Genomic DNA, 17,774 nt, shown 5'->3' on the forward strand with positions numbered 1-17,774 from the left:
ACTAGCGAGTACACATCTAATACTTCTGTCATCGCTAGTATTCGGGTTGCAAAAAAGACGTATTCATGAAAAAATGGAATTAGCCAATAAACTACAGGAAGTCGGATGGTAAGTAGCGCATAAAATTGTTGGGAGTGATGAGGACTAACTATTTATGCAGGCACCTGACGGAGGAGGGCCTTAAAGTCCTGACAACAGCCGTTGGCAGCGAGGATCCCCGAAAAATTGTGGATGAAGCACTGAATGTGAGTTGTAGGCGAACCGGCTGCTTCAAATGGTGTGTAATTATTAAAAATAACCGATTACTCATTGTTTCAGCGGGATATTCGTGATATAGGTGGTGGCGCACTGCCCACGAAACGCGAAGACGCCACTTTGCCCGGAAAAATTGTTCTGCAGGTGCAGAGAGTGAGGAATATATCCGCTCCCAAAGCAAACGAAGAATCGAAGGCAGCGCCACGCCTACTACAACTCGATCTGAGCGATGGACAGAATTCCATACAGGCCCTGGAGTTGGAACCCGTGCCCCAGCTGAATCTCAATGTAGCACCAGGGAGTAAGATCTTTTTCAAGGCCGAGAAACTTCAGTTGATGCAGGGATTCATGCTGCTGAGATCCAGTGAGATTCAGCTCCTGGGAGGACGTGTGGATGCCCTCTATGAGAAGTGGGACCTTGCCAGGACCATGTTAAGGTATGCCCGTAGTGGTCGTCCCCTAAGCGGCACCTCGGCGCCTCCGCCTTGGGTGGCATTTGGCCGGAGAATCGATACCACCGCCGAGAGGGAGAGGAATTTCAAGAGCCTGGGCTCCTCGGGCGATAAAGATAAGCCGGTGAAGGAGAACGACGAGTTCAATGCCATGCGCACTGAGGCCATTGCCGTGGCTACCAAGGCGGGCGTCAAAAAGGTATTTGGAGGCGGTGGGCAGAACATCGTCGATCACAACATAAAGAAGATCCTGGACAAGGGCTTCAGCGAGGAGGAGGCCCGCAGTGCCTTGCATGCCACCCGAAACAATCTAGAGCGTGCTCTTTTCAACCTAAAACGACGCAAGGAAACAGGAGGCTTGGATCCCATCGAAACAATGGGTCGTCCGGGACGTGGAGATCGACCGCCCAGAGAGGGAAAGCGTGGTGCTAGCGCCAAGGACGAAGCCGAGGCTGCCAAGCCAGCTGCCAACGCCACCCTGTTTGATTTTCTTACTACAAAGCTGCCAGCCACGGAGACACCTACTCCCAGCATCGCAGAGGCCTTTGCCGCTGCTCCTACTGCCCCACCCACTGCCAATCACTTTAATCCTTTTAAGCAATATGGAAACTCGAGGTTCAGCGAGCCGGATAGCCGATCTTCAGCTCTGGGCGGAGGAGGAAAGTTCGGTGATCGGTCAAGGTTTGAGAACAATGTATCGAGCAGCTTTGCCGCGCATCGCGGTGGGCATGCTGGTTCTTCAAGAGGCGGTGGACGTAATCGAGGAGGAGGCAGGGATGAGAGGCCGTCGAGGGACGAAAGACCACCGAGGGAAGAAAGGCCACCGAAGGAAGAACGGCCGTCCAGGGAGGAGAGACCACCCAGGGAAGAAAGACCACCCAGGGAGCGCGGTGGAGGCTTTAACGAACGTGGAACTGGACGAAACAAACCGGAGGCCACGACCGTAAAAACCTCCAACCGCAATGGTCCTGACAACCCGCCGGCCAAGACCAATCCCGAGGTTAAAACAGAACAAGAAACAACCAATGGTAAGGAACATACCGGCAGTCGGCGCGGTAGTGATCGAGGTAGCAATCGTGGAGGCTCAAACAGGGGCGAGAATGGCAACGCTAATGGCAACAGGCGTAAACAGGCAGTCAGCTCTGGATCGAATTCAGGGATTGCAACAGCCAAACTCTCGAACAACTCAGGAGAGGATTTCAATGCACGTTTAAGCAAGGTAACCGAAGAGACGGCTGATCTCAAGGTGAGCAGTGCTCCCAAGCGAGAAAATCGACGCAAACAGGGTCAAGGACAATCCAATCGCCAGGCGGGAACAGGAACAGAAACCCAGCAGCAGCAATCCGCACAGTTGCCTTCGCAGAAGCCAGAAAGGGCTCAATCCAACCATCACAATCCCCGGCATCATTCGCATGCAAACTACAGTCAATTGGCGAACGGCTATACGTACGATCCCAGCAAGATCATGGGTTTCCAGAGCAAGGAGGCAAACGAGTTTGCCATGAGCCTTCTAAAGAGCCAAGGAGTGACGATTCCCAATCAACAGAAGCAGCAGGAATTGCCACCGACGTCTTTTGCTCCCGGCCCAGCCACACTTCATGGAAATCCCCATGCTAATCAGACTGCTCCTGTTGCTGTGCCACACGCTGCACCAAGGGAGCATTTCGGGATGACGCCTGGAGACGCTTGGATGTGGCAGAAGGGCGACTTGTGCATGGCCAAGTACTGGGACGATGGAAGGGTGAGTTTAGGTCACTGGACTTTAACAAAATGTTACCAAAACAATCAAATCTTTATAACTAATTCATATTTAATCATTTAATTTAATTAATTAATTTCATTTAATCTAGTATTATGAGGCTGAGATTACGGGAGTGTCGGAGAAAACTTGCGTGGTCTTCTTTATGGGCTATGGCAACCACGAGGAAGTGCTCAAGGTGGACATTCTACCTATTACGGATGCACAAAACAGGCCACTAAGCAATGCCCCCCCAATGCTACATCAACAGCAACAACATCAGCAGCAGCAGCACTCACGCTACCGCGGAGATCGTCAGGCGCAACAGCAGCAAGTCTATGTACCGCCACACAAACGAGAGCATTGAGACATCCTGTTTACAACGTATTTAAATCAATTGAACTGTTTCGAATAAACAACTTTACAGTGTATTCAAACTTCAAAGAAATGGGTATTATTCAAGGGAAAACAGATTTGATGATTGTTTCTAACGACAAGTGGACTATAAGCGCTATACGAGCAATAAGATTCCAATTCATTTTGAAATTGTCTTTAGATAAATTAAAGCCTTTTTAAAGCTGAAAACCAAGCTTGAGAAATCAAATAAAAATCCAATATTAAACTTAACTCTGAAAATTACTTACATAATTATAACAATAGGTCATAAAACACAAATATAATTTGTAATTGTCTTAAAAAATATTTTAAATGTAAATAATTAACTTCTAGATTACAATTAATGTACAATAATTTGATTTAATGTTCACTGACCAAAATATATTTCTAAATTACTTAAAAAATATATTTGTTAACACAAAATAAGTTCCTTGGTTACGATTTTCATTATAAAACTTGAAGTTTTTTATCAAGCATCTCTTAAGATTTAAGATATATATTTAAAGCAGATTTTTTTTTAATATATATATTTTTAAATATATATCTTTAAAAATTTTAAAAGTTTAGACGGTTTTTAACCTTGATGATTTGCCAGCCCCATCTGTTATCGACCGTCCCTGGTTTCTGTCCTCCCCTTACCAGCACTGGTGCATTTCGCGAATTTTTCCTCACTACATACATAACTTATTTTTAATTTCGACGTTGTGCATTTTCTCTCATGTGCTTAGCCATGTAAAATTGAATTAGCCAGTAGTGTATTAACAATAAGAATTAGTGCAAAGGTAATTGGAAAGAGTGAAAGCACTGGAAACCCGAAATGAACCAAAAATTGGCAAACAAAGTTACAGCTGGCTGGCTGACTTGCGATAATCGCGCTGGAAAAAGTGCACCGCTGTCGCTTGCTGAGCATGCAAAATGAGTAGCGAGCTGTATAAATAACTGACTAATCAGATAAAAGTGCAATGCGGTCATTTGCATGTATTGTGTTCATATAAGTTGCCATTTTTATATGGCAAAATCATCGTGTAGTGTATGCGACAGTGTTGTCAAATGGGCGTTCAGTGTTGCAAAGAACCGCAGCCGATACTCGTGTTTTGTTTTGTGGCGTTTTTGGGCCATATATAACGAAATTAACAAAAATCTCCTAAATAAAAAATTTCAAAAAAATTTGTTGACAATAATTAAACCAAAAAAAAAATAATAAAATTTAAGCCACCATTAATTGCCACATGCGATACTCGGCAGAGAGTGTCTGCGACGTTACCCAACACTGACGACTGTCTGCTGTTTTCAGCACGTAAAAAGAAAAATGGTAAAATAAATCCTTCTTATTTCTCGAAAATTGTGCAAAATGACATAAAAATACGCTCACTCGGAAGACAGCCAAATAAACTATGGAATAACTAAAGAAGAAAAAGGGAAAGTGATTTTATTACGTCTGCAAGCGGCTTGAAAGACAACGCCAGGCCCAAAAATCTGCCCGTGTATATAAAAAGAAAAGAAAAATCAACATTAAATAAGAGTACGATTAAATTTAATGCACCTGCATTTGCTAAGAAATCAGCCGTCGCCATTTGTTTTAAATTGTACCCATATATCGCCGCATATAAATAAAAACCGCACAACAACAAAACGCACACATACACGCAACAAAAAAAGTATCCGAAAAAAAAGAGAGCAAGCGCCTCCAAATAAAAAAAAATAAGAAAAAGAAGCAACTCGAAAATTACTTTTAATTATGCTTGCAAATTTTCTCGTTCTCAGCAAGTGTTTTCCCCATTTTCCCCTTCATTTCCCTCCACTGAGTTTTTCGCCCCCTTTTGTGCCGGTGCGAGAGTGAAAATTGCTCTTATGAAATTTTGCGTAACCGAATTAGAATGAAAATTGTGTAAATCGGAAAATAAAGACGGCAAAAGGAGCACTTTGGATTGTTTATCATATACCTGGTTGTAGGCGGCTCTATAAATCCGTCTGTGTATACTATACACACAATTATTTGGGATCCGATAAGACCCGAGCAGAAGCTATTGCCCAGATATAAACAATTTCTGTTTTGGTCCAAACAACTCGGTTTCAACAGACAATTCCAACTGCATTTAAGCGAATTGAGGCGTATTATTTACCAGATAATTATTTGAAACAACTATTCCGGATATATTTAAACCACGTGGATAAATGAAAACCCTAACATTAAAAGTAACTGAAGTAATTCGGCGTACAAGTTTAAGAAATCACTTAATACGGAAATCCATCAAACAAATAGCTCCAGTAAAACATATTGAATAAATAATAAAATAAAAACATGACAAATTATAATGTTGTATATTATTTTCTCCAACAAAAAACATAAAAATAAACTTTAAAATTTACATATATGAATTGTAATAATTTCAATGAATAGAACACTGAAATAAAGTTCATTTTACTATCAACGTATATTTACAATAAACATTTGCTTTTGAAGTAAAGCAACATTTGAAGTTACGAGGAATTATGAAAAATTCAGTGGCAATCCCAATTTTTCTACTAAATTTATGCTGTAAATAAATATTAAGTAAAGCTTTTACACTTATATACAAAATTTAAATATTGGAAAAAACTTAAAATAAGTACCAAACCAACTAAAAATGTAATTTTACGAATTTTGTCAATTTTCTTTGCAGTAAACATAATGCCCACAAAGTATATAAACAATTGATGTAAAAACGATAATCGATTTCTTAACCAACTTAAACTGTTAAATTATGTAAGTAAAAATAAAGAAAAGCTTAACATTAATTAATGTTTTTAACTTTTTCAAACAGAATAAACGTAGAAATTAGACGAGCGATCAAGACAAGGACCTGAAAAAGCGACACATGCATGAGTAACTACACGGAGGATTCCCCAAAAACCAGCCAGTAAACGATGGCCGCCGAGAAGGAGATGCAGGCCCACGACATGGTCCGCCGACGCAGTTGGGCCCGAGCCGTGGCGCTCTACGACCAGCTGATTGCCCCCAATCCCGGCGCTTCGGGTTCGAGGGCCCAGAAGGACCAGCAGATTGCCTGCCTCCTGGGACGCTGCGAGTGCCTTCTGGAGTTGGGCAAGTTCGAGGGCTGTCTGGCGGATGCCTACAAGGTGCTCACTCTGCTCTCTGAGCAGACTGAGTGCCTGGCCAGCGTCTCGAGAGCTCGCCGATGGCTTGTCCACGCGCTCTTTAAGATGCACAAGTACGGGGTAAGTACGGGTAGGCTCTTTCCCTCAGTTATTTTAAACCCTTTCCAAGCTGGGGGATGCGTAGGTCATTTATTTTTCCGACTTAAAACGATATCCATGTTAACTATAAAAATAAGTCGGTAATGATACAAATCCAAAAGTTTTAATTGATATGATGAAATAACATAAAAAGATAATATTAGCAAAATTTGAAAATGTATGCGAAAACTATTTTAATTTGTTTTGAGTTTTAGTAAATCTTTCTCGACTTAAATAATACGTCTTCGAAATTTCCTACGGACGCATTTTGGACTTTTAATTAGAGGCATATAACGTTACTAATTTAAAATCCTAGTGTAGCTTAAGAAGATATTCATTGATTTCTCTAACTTTCGTTTAGGATGCTGAGATCTTCCTGAGCAAGTGGATCAATGAGCTGAGCGGCCAGCAGATATACTCGGACATATCCAAGACCCTCGAGCGGTATAAGTCCATCATACAGATGATCATGAACGGGCAGCACAAAGCGCAGGCCCTGAAGATCCCGCACGCCCGTCTCGAAGACGAGATGGCCATCCTGGATACAAAGCTGGATCACTGGGCAACCAACAACCTGCCGCTTGACAAGTACAGCAAGCTTCTCAGCAACAAGGGTTTAAAGAAGCGAGAGCAGCAACAGCAGCAGCAGCAACAACAGCAGCAGCAAAATGGTAATGGAATCGGTAGCTACGCCAGCAGCAGCAGTAGCTCTTCCACTGGCAGCAGCAGCACCATGTCCAGCTCCAGCACAAGTCTTCACAAGACCAACGACCTTCTGGCGGCCATGAAGCTCACTGCCGGCAAGCACCAGACGGGATCCGGAGACGGATCGGGCTCCGATCAGGGCGATCAGGCCCCATCGACCACCTGCAGCTACTGCACCATCACCTTCCAAACGAGGAACGAGCTGCGACAGCACTGCCAGACCGAGGCCCACCAGAAGGTGATCATGAGCGATGAGGGTAAGTATCGGAGGAAATTAAAAGTGCATTAGAACTTCTAGAGGCTTATCGGCTATCTGCCATAAATTGACTTGGAGTTATGGAAATACAATCTTCGTATACAGCTATCAAAAAGGAAACGGCTTTTATTCCTTTTCTTTATTAATGAATATTTTGTTGACTAATTTATAATTAATTAATTTATACTTTTTAAAATACCTTTTTGTACTTCGTTCGGTTAAAGTACGTTTAGTTTATAACTAAAACACTACAAAAAAATAACAAAAAATTGGAACTTTCTGGTTACGGTCAGAATTATGATGCATTTTAAGTTCTAAAATTAGAAAGCCAAATTGCAATTGTGAAGGTCTTTTTTGTTATTTTATGAGATGCCTAGTTTAAAATGATTGAAGTGGTTTTATGCGCGAATCTTGATAAATAATTTACAATGATAAACAAGTAAAGTTTTCTCAAAATCATAAAATAAAATGATTCTACACCATAGACTTGGTTTTCTATATATTTTAAAAAGCACTGAAAACATGAATTTCCAATCACTCAAAATAAATAATGTATTACTTTTCCGACTAGGCCGTGACTGGAAGTGGCGTCCCCCGCCTCGTGGTTACACGCTGGACACCTATTCCCTGTGCGAGACGTTCAGTGAAGCGCACACCTGCCACTACGGCGCCCAATGCGTGGAGGCCCATGGTCATGATGAGTTGAACGAGTGGAAGGAGCGCTTCGAATACCGCCGGATGCGGATGCAGAAGGCCTGCGAGAAGGAGCTCTACGGCAAGTCGTACACGGAGCAAGTGCTGGAGCGATGGATCCAGGCCACAGCGCCGGAGCGAGTGATGTGTGAACGGGTTCCGGATATGGAGGCGCGGTGTGAGCAGCAGCTGGTCACCAGCATCAGTTCGAAGACCTCCAAGCGAGAGTGGCTCTTCCAACTGGAGACAAAAAAGCCTCTTAAAGCAGTGGCCCTCCTCCAGGATGCCCATCGCAATCACTTTGCCCTGAAGTCCATTAAAATGTGCAAACCAACGGAAAGCATCATGGAGCTTAAATCCGATCAAGAGTGGGTGGCAGCCAGTGCAGCCCCATCGGAGTCTTCCACCGAGGACTCGGCCACTTTGACCCATGAAATCACAATAGAGTTTCACACGGAGATCTATGGAACCTTTCGCCAGGCCATCTGCTTCGATGTGGGCCAGGAACCGTTGCTCGTTCGACACTTGTGCGTTGATGTTTTGCCTGTAAATGATGCCGAGAAAATCGAGGAGATCAAGCGGGACATCATTAACAGTTCGGCCACCCGATGGGATGTGGCCAATACGCAACTCACACGCTTCGAAACCACGATTGGAACACATCTGAAGACAGAGGCGTATCTCAGTGATCTGGAGCATGAGAGGGAACTGTTGGAGAGGTATCCCTGCCCCAGGGCAGCAACTTTCACATTGACACAATCGACCATTGTGGAGAAGCGGTTGACGCAAAACAACTACCGGTCCCGCATCCACGAGTTGTTATCCGTGGAGGAGATTGCTCGCTATGAGCAGATAGCAAGGTATAATGTGAGGACCCGTCTTACAGTGGCCTCGAATTATATCCTCACCCCAGCTGGAATGGCTACCAGCACAGCCAAGTATTCTCTGGCAGGTGAATTGTTTGCTCTCATGCGTTTGGGCAAGGACATCTCAGAGGATACTTCCCCTGGCAGATTAATTCTGTCCAACTGCAGCAGTGTGTACATCTCCAAACCTGAGGAACCGGATTCCAAAGCGGATCCAAATAACCGTGCAGTTTATGAGGCCTTGATCGAGGACAAAGGGAAGAATGTGATTTATTTGAAACTATCCGCAAAATGTGTGGAGGCGATGGCACTGCAGGCAGATACCGAACTGGAAGTGGATATACAATTCCAGCTGAATCGAATGCCCTACTGCGAGTGGCACAATGCAGTGGATAAGATTACCGACTTTCGGCTGATATTTCCGGCCACGGAGCTAGAACCGAGTATACCGTGGACACCGAAGAAGCAATGGGCGGATGCCTGCGAACCGAAGTTAAATGCCAAGCAAAGGGAGGCCGTGAATGCTATCACCACGGCACTAAGCATCAAGTTGCCTCCAATCCTGCTTATAGGACCCTTTGGAACTGGAAAAACCTACACACTGGCCCAAGCCATCAAACAACTCCTGGCCCAACCGGAGGCCAAGATCCTGATCTGCACGCACTCAAATTCAGCAGCTGATTTGTACATCAAGGAGTACCTGCATCCGTGGATCGAGGAGGGCTTAGAGGAGGCCACACCCCTGCGAGTTTATTACCATAAGAGATGGTCAGCCACCGTTAATGGTGTGGTGCAAAAGTACTGCATCATCGATGGAGTGGGCAACTTCAAGCGCCCCAGTGTGGAGGATATAATGCGACATAGGATTGTCGTAGTTACTCTGAGCATCAGCATGGAGTTGGCCACTCTGGGACTACCCAAAGGTCTATTCACACACATCTTCCTGGACGAAGCTGCTCAGGCAATGGAATGCGAAGCCATTATGCCGCTGGCTTTGGCTAATGATTCTACAAGGATCGTTTTGGCCGGAGATCACATGCAGATGAGTCCCGAGTTGTTTTCCGCCTTTGCCAAGGAACGCAAGCTGCACATATCGCTTTTGGAGCGACTGTACGACCATTATCCCTCCAACTTTCCCTGCAAGATCCTGCTGTGCGAGAATTATCGAGCACACGAGGCCATCATCCGTTTCACTTCGGAACTCTTCTACGAACAAAAGCTGGTGGCCTCCGGAAAACAACCACGGCACGAGCGCTTTTACCCTTTGACCTTCTTTACTACTAGAGGAGAGGATGTTCAGGATAAAAACTCAACTGCTTTCTATAACAATGCTGAAGTGTATGAGGTGGTGGAAAGGGTTTCCGAGCTGCGGAAGCGTTGGCCAAGTGCATGGGGTAAACTCAACGATACCAGCATTGGCATTATGACACCCTACGCAGATCAGGTGTTTCGCATTCGTTCGGAGCTGAGGAAACGCCGCATGGGTGGAATATCCGTGGAACGTGTGCTTAACGTGCAGGGTAAACAGTTCCGAGCGGTGTTCCTTTCCACAGTTCGAACCCGACGCACCTGTATGCCCCAAGGAAGTGCTCCGGGAGCAGCCTCCACGGCCAGCATTGGCGATGCCGATACGGACTATGGTTTCTTGAGCAACTCCAAACTTTTGAACACGGCTATTACTCGTGCCCAGTCTTTGGTGGCAGTGGTCGGCGATCCCGTGGCTCTGTGCTCCATTGGACGATGCCGAAAAGTATGGGAGCGCTTCATCGAGATCTGCGACGAGAATAAGTCTCTTTTTGGTCTAACCTGGTCAAATTTGCGTTCACAACTAGATGGGGTCGAGCTGAAGCGAGGCTATGTGCTGAATCCTCTAGCGCCGGAGTTTGTACCTCGTGCCCTGCAACCGGAGGCATATCTGCGGGAACAGGCTGCCCTCTACCTAAACGGACCGCAGCACGGACATGGTGGCCATGGCCCACCTGGGCCTCCGGCTCATTTCGCGACTGCAGCTGGCATGCTGGGTCCTGGACCGGCGGCCACCGCCCATCAGATGAATCAAATGGCCGCTGTCATGGCCAATCAACAGCTCTCCCACATGTACTCCACCCACATGGCGGCGATGATGGCTGCCGTCGGAGGAAAGTCTGGAAATGGTCCTGGGCCGGGAACCGGAGGAGGTCCAGGCCCTGGTCCAGGACCACCGCCACACTTCGGCGGCGGAGGAGGCGGAGGACACATGGGAATGCGGGGACCACCGCCTCAGGCGCCGCATTTGCGGGGAATGCCACCCGGAGGACCACCACCCACTCAGCCGCCAGGAGGCGGAGGAGGTGGTGGAGGACCACCGCCACCATATGGACAATACCCAGCCATGCAGCACTGGCGGCCACCGCAGCAGGGACCAAATCAAGGCCCTGGACCTGGACAACAGCCACCGCAAAATCCCAATGCCAGCCTATGGGGGCCACCGCCACAAACGAATCCGTGGAGTGTGCTGCCGCCAAGCAAGCAGCCACAGCAGCCCCAGCCTCCGCCAGTGAGTGGTCCGGGGCGTGGACCAGGACCTTTGCCACCGCCACTCAATGCAAATCCCTCGCTACCCTTAAGAGGAGGTAGTGTACCACCTCCTCCGCCAAACGCCTCGGCGGCTGCTCAGCTGCTGAGGAATCCCAGCGAACTGGGCTACCTGGCCAAGAAGACTCTGTACAACCATGGACAGGCGCCGCCGCACCACCAGCTATACGGACCTGGGCCAGGACCACCGCCGCCTCCACCGCAACAGCAGCAGGCCCCGCCGATGGGCATGCAGAGGGGCAGCAGTGTGCCCAATGGACCCATGTCGCCCATGGAGAACGGACCTCCGCCGCCTCCCTATCTGCGCCACAATGGAAGCGGCTACAATCCAGGAGCACCGCCACCGCCGCAACAACAGCAACAGCCGCCACCACCCAATCCCTTCATGTATGCTGGCAAACAACCGTCGCCGAGCTCCATGAGATTTGGCCCTCTGACCCACGAGCTACTGCCCCCCAATGTGAGCATCTACGAAATGGCTTTTAACCCGAAAGAAGAGCAGTACAAGTGGTACCTTAAACTGCTCGAAACCGTGGGACAGGAGGGTGCCAACAAATTCGCGGATATGTTGCGCCAGGTGATGGCCACACTGCAGCAGCCACATAAACCACCGCAGCAACAGATGGTCAACAATCCGATGCTCAACAACCCACATGTGCAGCGGCCACAATATCCGATGCTGTATCCCCAAGGACAACAGCAGCAGCAGCCACCTCAGCAATCTGTGGACCCTTCACCGCCGCTAGAGAACTTCAACCAGCAGATCGATTTGGTCTTCAACTCCATCATGAATGGAGCCAATGATATTGCTCAGCCCATTCTGCGGGATGTTCTGGGCATGGTGGCTGGCACGGGCAATGCTCCTGGTCTAGTGCTTAGTAATGGCTTAAACGGGGCCGATCTCCAGCAGCAGCAACAACAGCAACAACAACAACAGCAGCAGAGTCGCCTATTTGCCATGATGCAGCAGCAACAACAACAACAGCAGCAGCAACAGGCGAAGCCACCTCCAGGACCCGGACAACCCCTATATATCAATCAGTTGGGCGGACCTGGGCTGCACCAGGCGCCACTCAACGGTGGCGGCAACAATCTGGGCGGCGTCGGTAACTCCAACTTTATGGGCAATGGTAAGCTGAGAAATATAATTTAAAAGATCAGACCACCGGTTTTGGGCATTATATTTCATGTAGTTAAATTACAGTTTAGATTATTTTGGAATCAAAAGTTTTAGTTTTAGTTTTTTAACACTCAATATTAAAAACAAGAGAGAACGCTATAGTCGAGTGCCTCGACTATTAGATACCCGTTACTCAGCTAAACAACTTAATATAAATATGCCTTCTTGTATGTAATGTGAATAATAGTGACCACAGGAAAAAAGGACAAAAAGTTCAAATTATCAATTTGAATTCGCCGATCTCTTAGTGCTGGCAGCTTTATATGTATATGCTTACATACATACACACATACTCCATTGTTTGACTCAGACCTCCAATTTGGCTAACTTGATTTGATTTGCATAGTTCTTGGGATATAGTTGGGTATTGACAAATGAAAACCATCGCAATTTCCTTTAATAGAAATCCTTATCGAGAATTAACGTTGACTCTGTTGAGCACCTTGGCCAGCTGTTCCAAAGTCATCCGTTAGATGGCGCCACGAAAGGCGGAAATGTAGGCGCTAGCCAGGCTTAAGCGTTTAATGGGTTTTTGGGCGTGAGACTGGGCGTGGCAAACTTTTATTAGGCCAATCGATATTTATTGACGAAACAAATACAAATCAATTAAAATTTTCATAATATCATCAAAACTGTGGCCACAGCTTGTGGATTGTGGGCGTCAGAGGGGGCGTGGCACCATTTTGAAACAAACTTGCGCTGCGTAGGAACTCCTAAAATCTACATGCAAAATCCCAATCTTCTAGCTTTTATAGTTTCCGAGATCTCAGCGTTCATACGGACAGACAGACGGACAGACGGACAGACAGACGGACAGACGGACATGGCTAGATCGACTCGGCTAGTGATCCTGAACAAGAATATATATACTTTATAGGGTCGGAAACGCTTCCTTCTACCTGTTACATACTTTTGCACGAATACAATATACCCTTTTACTCTACGAGTAACGGGTATAATAACTCCACGTTATTTCATATTTTAGGAATCTATTAAGTTTTGTCTCATGTAAGATTATTTGTCCAAGCTAAAGCAGATACCGACTGCATCTACTTTTTTTGAAAGATAGTTTAAAAACAAATTGAAGAAAACCATTTTTTGCATATAAACCTTTTTTTAATGTGCTAGTTATATAAGAAGAATGGGGATACCCCCTTATACATCTTCTTAAATGCCAAACGAATTTGAAAATGTTAGCAAAACAATAAAAACCATCAGGCTGATTTAATGATCCGATTATTTCACCCATCATTCCATTTCCTATTTTAATCTTTATACTTTTCAATATTCTAGCTGGCAATGCTGTGCTCAACGAGAAGCCGTACAACAACTTAAACATGCATAACAACGTGGGCGTCAACAGCGCAGGAGTTGGGGGTGTTGGAATGGGAATCGCCGGCGGAGGAGTCGGCGGACACAATAATAACAACAACGGAATGCTTAGCAATGGCAACAACTCTGTGCCGCTGTACCGCCGTCAGGCGCTGGCCGGAAATGGGATCGGAAGTGGAAACGGCTGCTACAACAACATGCATGGGTTGGATACAGGGGCCAATTTGATTGAGGCACTCTTCCAGGCCAACAACTCGGTGGTGGACCACTCGGTGAAGTCGTCGGACCACATGCACGGCCTGCTGTACAACAATTTCAATACGCTGAAGGGTGGTCACGATGTGGATCTGTTCCAGGCCATGGTGCCCAGCGTTCCCCACTCGGAGGCGGCCAATCATCACCAGCAGTCCTCCGGCTCGTCGGCAACCACCTATGCGGCTGTGCTGAGCCAGGGACCCCAGGCGGTGGTTGGCGGAGGCGGTGGGGCAGGACCATCGCCGGGACAGTCGCAGGCGCAGGCGGGCGTGGCAGGATCTGGGGCTGGAAAAGGCGCGCAGGCAGGTGGCGGAAACGATCTCCTAGAGAAGGATCCGTTTGCGGCTATCCGAGAGTTGGGACAGGCCACGACCGGATTCTACAATTACTTTCAGTGAGAAGCGGTAACGGCAGCACATCTCCTGTTGTGGCATCAAAGGGTCTTAATCTAAAACAAAAACGAAAAAAACAAAAAAGAAAAAAAAAAAAAACAGAAAATTAACAACAAAAAAAAAATTGCAAAATTCTTAGCTGAACAAAAAAAAACGTAAAAAATGCCCCAGACAATGGGAAAACGGAAGAGAAAACGAAAAAGAACTGCTTCTTAATTATAGTTGCCCCTATCCTTATTTTTTTGCTTTCATTTAAATTGCAAATTATTTAATTACGGTAGCCTTAAGTTCAACGTGTGAATTATTATAATTAATTAATAATATACATACATACCTATTTAGTTAATGTTTAGTGGTTACTAAAGCTCGCCCAAATGCCGCAGCAGGGATTTGTTGACGTTGACCCTTGGTCTCCATCCCAGCCCCCTGTTAACCTCCTGCCACGCCCCAATGCCCAAGGACGCCTCAGGCGCCTCCATCTGTTCGCAGCATCCAAAGGGTTGCTCTGAGCAGCCCAGAAAAATAATCATTACGTCTACACAAGAAAACCTTATCGATTAGACTCTTGAAACATAAAAAAAATCATAAAAAAAACTTTACAAAAAAAAAAACAAACACAAAACCACAAAAAAATGAAATAATTATGTAATAACTATAAACTGCAAAATGCATAGTTAGCTTTAGATGTAAGATAATTCAAGAAAATTTGTATTGTAAATTTTTTTCTATTTTTAGAGCGTAGCACATGTGCTACGTAAACCTTCGGTTCGATTTCTACCTTTAGTTTCTCAGTTATAAATTTCAATTTTGTACAGAAGTTGACTATTCAAAAAAACAAATTAACAAAAAACATTAAAACTGAAAATTTGTCACGCACTCAAATATATAAATTATTATCCTTATTACTGTAACTTTCAGATTATATACCTATTATATATATTTAATGGCTATAAGGGATATGAACATTTTTGTGTACGAATTAAACATACTTACCTACATACGAACATATATATAATACGCATATAAATATTTAAATTTGTGCACGAGTTATTTGTTCCTTTCCCCATCCAAAATTGTCGATGCGTGTGTAAATTATATTACTATTGTTGACCACCCCAAATTTGCAGCCATTGCCCCTGAATCCCCAAAAAAAAACCCCACCCACTCATCGTTTAGTCCGATCTGACGACTGGTAAATGTAAAACAAACGAAAGATAAATGCATACAAAAATATAAGAATTTTTCGATAAGAGTATTTAACCGATCTTTGAGTTTTATCGTAGTATTTTGGCTAGCGACTTGGATAGCATAAACATATTAACTTTATATAACTGTAATTATTTAACCAATGTAACGCATAACAAACTAAAAAGCGGAAACAAAAAAGAACGAAAATCACATTAAATAAACAAGAAATTGTACTTTTAATATTACCCCCTCCACTCATGTCATTTGTTAAACGATCTTCTAGGAAACACACTGCATACCTACAAGAACACATTTAGTGTTAAATTATATGTAAATTTAGACACCACTAAAAACATAATAGCAGACACCACATCATCCAGCACAACAAGAACAGAACCCAGAAGCCCAACAAAATTCCTCCATTTCAACTGTATTGTATATGTAAAACAATTTATATGAAAACAGCTACGCTGAAAATACTTATAAAAAAATCACAAAAAAAAGGAAAACAAAAAAGATCCCCAAGGGACAGCAAAAAAAACTTGCAATTTTGGTTTTTTTTGGCAGCTTGTTATTTGTTTTAAAAGTATTTTTCGTTAGCCGAATTTACATTTTGAAACAGGATTGCTAGAAAAATGATTTGATTAAAAATAATTAAAGTAAGTAATTTTCAGATCTGACATAAACTTGATTAACTAAGTTCAGTATGTTTTTAAAAGCAGGGTTTTTTCAATCTGTTGCAGTTATTCGGATTTTGGTTAGATGTTCGTAAGCCAGTGAATAACAAATATCTAATCGAATTAAGTAACATAATTACAGTTTTTTAGGATTGTCAATTTTCTTTTAAAGGTATTCTGTATATTTTATTTTATAAAGTCTTGTCCGTTTTTAAGTGGCAATTCGTTATTAATTACTTAATTAAATTTCGTCAATTCTCAGACTTTAGAAAACCTTTTAAAATAAAAAGAGTACAATAAGCTGACAATTTTGTTGGTGCCAGAAAATAGGCATCTCCTGGCGTTTATTAGGAATCCTTTTAACTTAACTAGGTACTTAAATAGCAGAAGAAACTAAGGCTACAGCTCTAGACGGGTATATTCAGCCCGGAGAGCTCCTCCTTGACCTCATCGTACAGATCCTTGTATTCCTCGTTCTGGCGGATCAACAGTGCGACTGTACCGCGCTTAACGCCCATGGCAGCTCCCAAATCCGCCCGGCTTGGGGTGTAGGCATATGGGATGCCCTTCTCCTCGCAAACGGCTGGTAAGTGGCACATGATGTCCACAGGGGTCACATCGCCAGCGAAGATGCAAATGCTGTGGGCGATAAGGGGCATTAGTTTCTGCTTTTCTGGCGGGGATTACTAACTACTCACCCGGTTTCTCCTTTGCGCAGGCGAGTCTGCACATCTTTTAATCCATTTCGCAGAAAAGTCTTGTGCTTCATCGCCTTTTTCACCAGTTTGTAGCATTTTTTGGCCAGTTTTTTACCTGCCATCGGTTTGGCGATGGCGTTCACGAAGATCAATTTGTCGTCGTAGGACTCCTCGTCCTTAATAGTGACATCGCCGCTAGTCACTATGGATGCATCGGCATCCTCGGAACGCTCTACTTTCACTTTAACCATTGCTTTTCTGTTAAAACGTGGATATTTTGTTTAAACCGCAGGTCTTCGGGACAAACACGTGTTCAGAGTGACCGCAGTTTGGATTTCAAAATATACTAAACTACTCGTGAAAAGGTTGTAAAAAAATACCATAAATCTGAGTTATTTCAACGGGCGTGGTAGCAAAGATCAACACCTTGGTTGATATCTGTGCTAGTTTTCTACACTGAAACAAATATAGTTATTTAATATCTTTTTATACTTTTGGAGTATCTAAATTAAACAATTATTTCAGATTTGATTACAAAATGAAACTCAGTAACAGCAGACAAATATGACTTCATGTATCCCTGCCACAACAGGCTTGCGACGTTTTTGACTACTAAAATTGGTTAACAGAGGAAAGGATAGTCGGGTTAATATTTTACTTTTTGATACTTTTATAAAAATGAATGAGAAACTTTTCTTTATAAAGTTCAGCAAATGTTAGAATAGTATTCTAAGTTGATAACCACCAAATTATTAAATTTGTCATTGTACATAAAAGCAAGAAGTTTAAAATAAAGAATATTATTTCTAAAAATTAAAATCTTACAGCCTAGACCATTTAATTTTACAGTACATTTATTTCAAATACACTTTTTTTCACT

The 17,774-nt window shown here is 44.1% G+C and overlaps 3 protein-coding genes across 6 annotated transcripts; 2 read left to right on the forward strand and 1 right to left on the reverse strand.

The window, feature by feature from the left end:
* Positions 1 to 24: 24 nt before the first annotated feature.
* On the forward strand, positions 25 to 2,889 carry LOC108041026 (tudor domain-containing protein 3). The gene is made up of 4 exons (XM_017118789.2): positions 25 to 108; positions 161 to 245; positions 319 to 2,448; positions 2,558 to 2,889. The coding sequence occupies exons 1-4, from the start codon at positions 74 to 76 to the stop codon at positions 2,810 to 2,812; spliced, it is 2,505 nt and encodes an 834-aa protein (XP_016974278.1). The 5' UTR covers positions 25 to 73; the 3' UTR covers positions 2,813 to 2,889.
* Positions 2,890 to 3,484: 595 nt separating this feature from the next.
* On the forward strand, positions 3,485 to 15,764 carry LOC108041025 (probable helicase with zinc finger domain). Of its 4 annotated transcripts, none has more exons than XM_017118785.2 (6): positions 3,485 to 3,623; positions 5,505 to 5,587; positions 5,646 to 6,060; positions 6,440 to 7,040; positions 7,611 to 12,302; positions 13,646 to 15,764. In XM_017118785.2, exons 3-6 carry the CDS (start codon positions 5,749 to 5,751, stop codon positions 14,335 to 14,337), a joined length of 6,297 nt encoding a protein of 2,098 aa, XP_016974274.2. In that variant the 5' UTR covers positions 3,485 to 3,623; positions 5,505 to 5,587; positions 5,646 to 5,748; the 3' UTR covers positions 14,338 to 15,764. The 4 variants fall into 4 exon arrangements, with proteins under 4 accessions (XP_016974274.2, XP_016974277.2, XP_016974276.2 ...); XM_017118787.2 differs by lacking the exon at positions 3,485 to 3,623 and adding an exon at positions 3,700 to 4,363; XM_017118786.2 differs by lacking the exon at positions 3,485 to 3,623 and adding an exon at positions 3,700 to 4,153.
* Positions 15,765 to 16,504: 740 nt separating this feature from the next.
* On the reverse strand, positions 16,505 to 17,224 carry LOC108041024 (H/ACA ribonucleoprotein complex subunit 2-like protein). The gene is made up of 2 exons (XM_017118784.2): positions 16,895 to 17,224; positions 16,505 to 16,835 (listed from the first exon to the last, which is right to left on the reverse strand). The coding sequence occupies exons 1-2, from the start codon at positions 17,143 to 17,145 to the stop codon at positions 16,604 to 16,606; spliced, it is 483 nt and encodes a 160-aa protein (XP_016974273.1). The 5' UTR covers positions 17,146 to 17,224; the 3' UTR covers positions 16,505 to 16,603.
* Positions 17,225 to 17,774: the final 550 nt, after the last annotated feature.

The sequence above is a fragment of the Drosophila rhopaloa genome, unplaced genomic scaffold, assembly GCF_018152115.1.
Source record: "Drosophila rhopaloa isolate 14029-0021.01 unplaced genomic scaffold, ASM1815211v1 contig_47, whole genome shotgun sequence".
NCBI classification, from domain to species: Eukaryota; Metazoa; Arthropoda; class Insecta; order Diptera; family Drosophilidae; genus Drosophila; species Drosophila rhopaloa.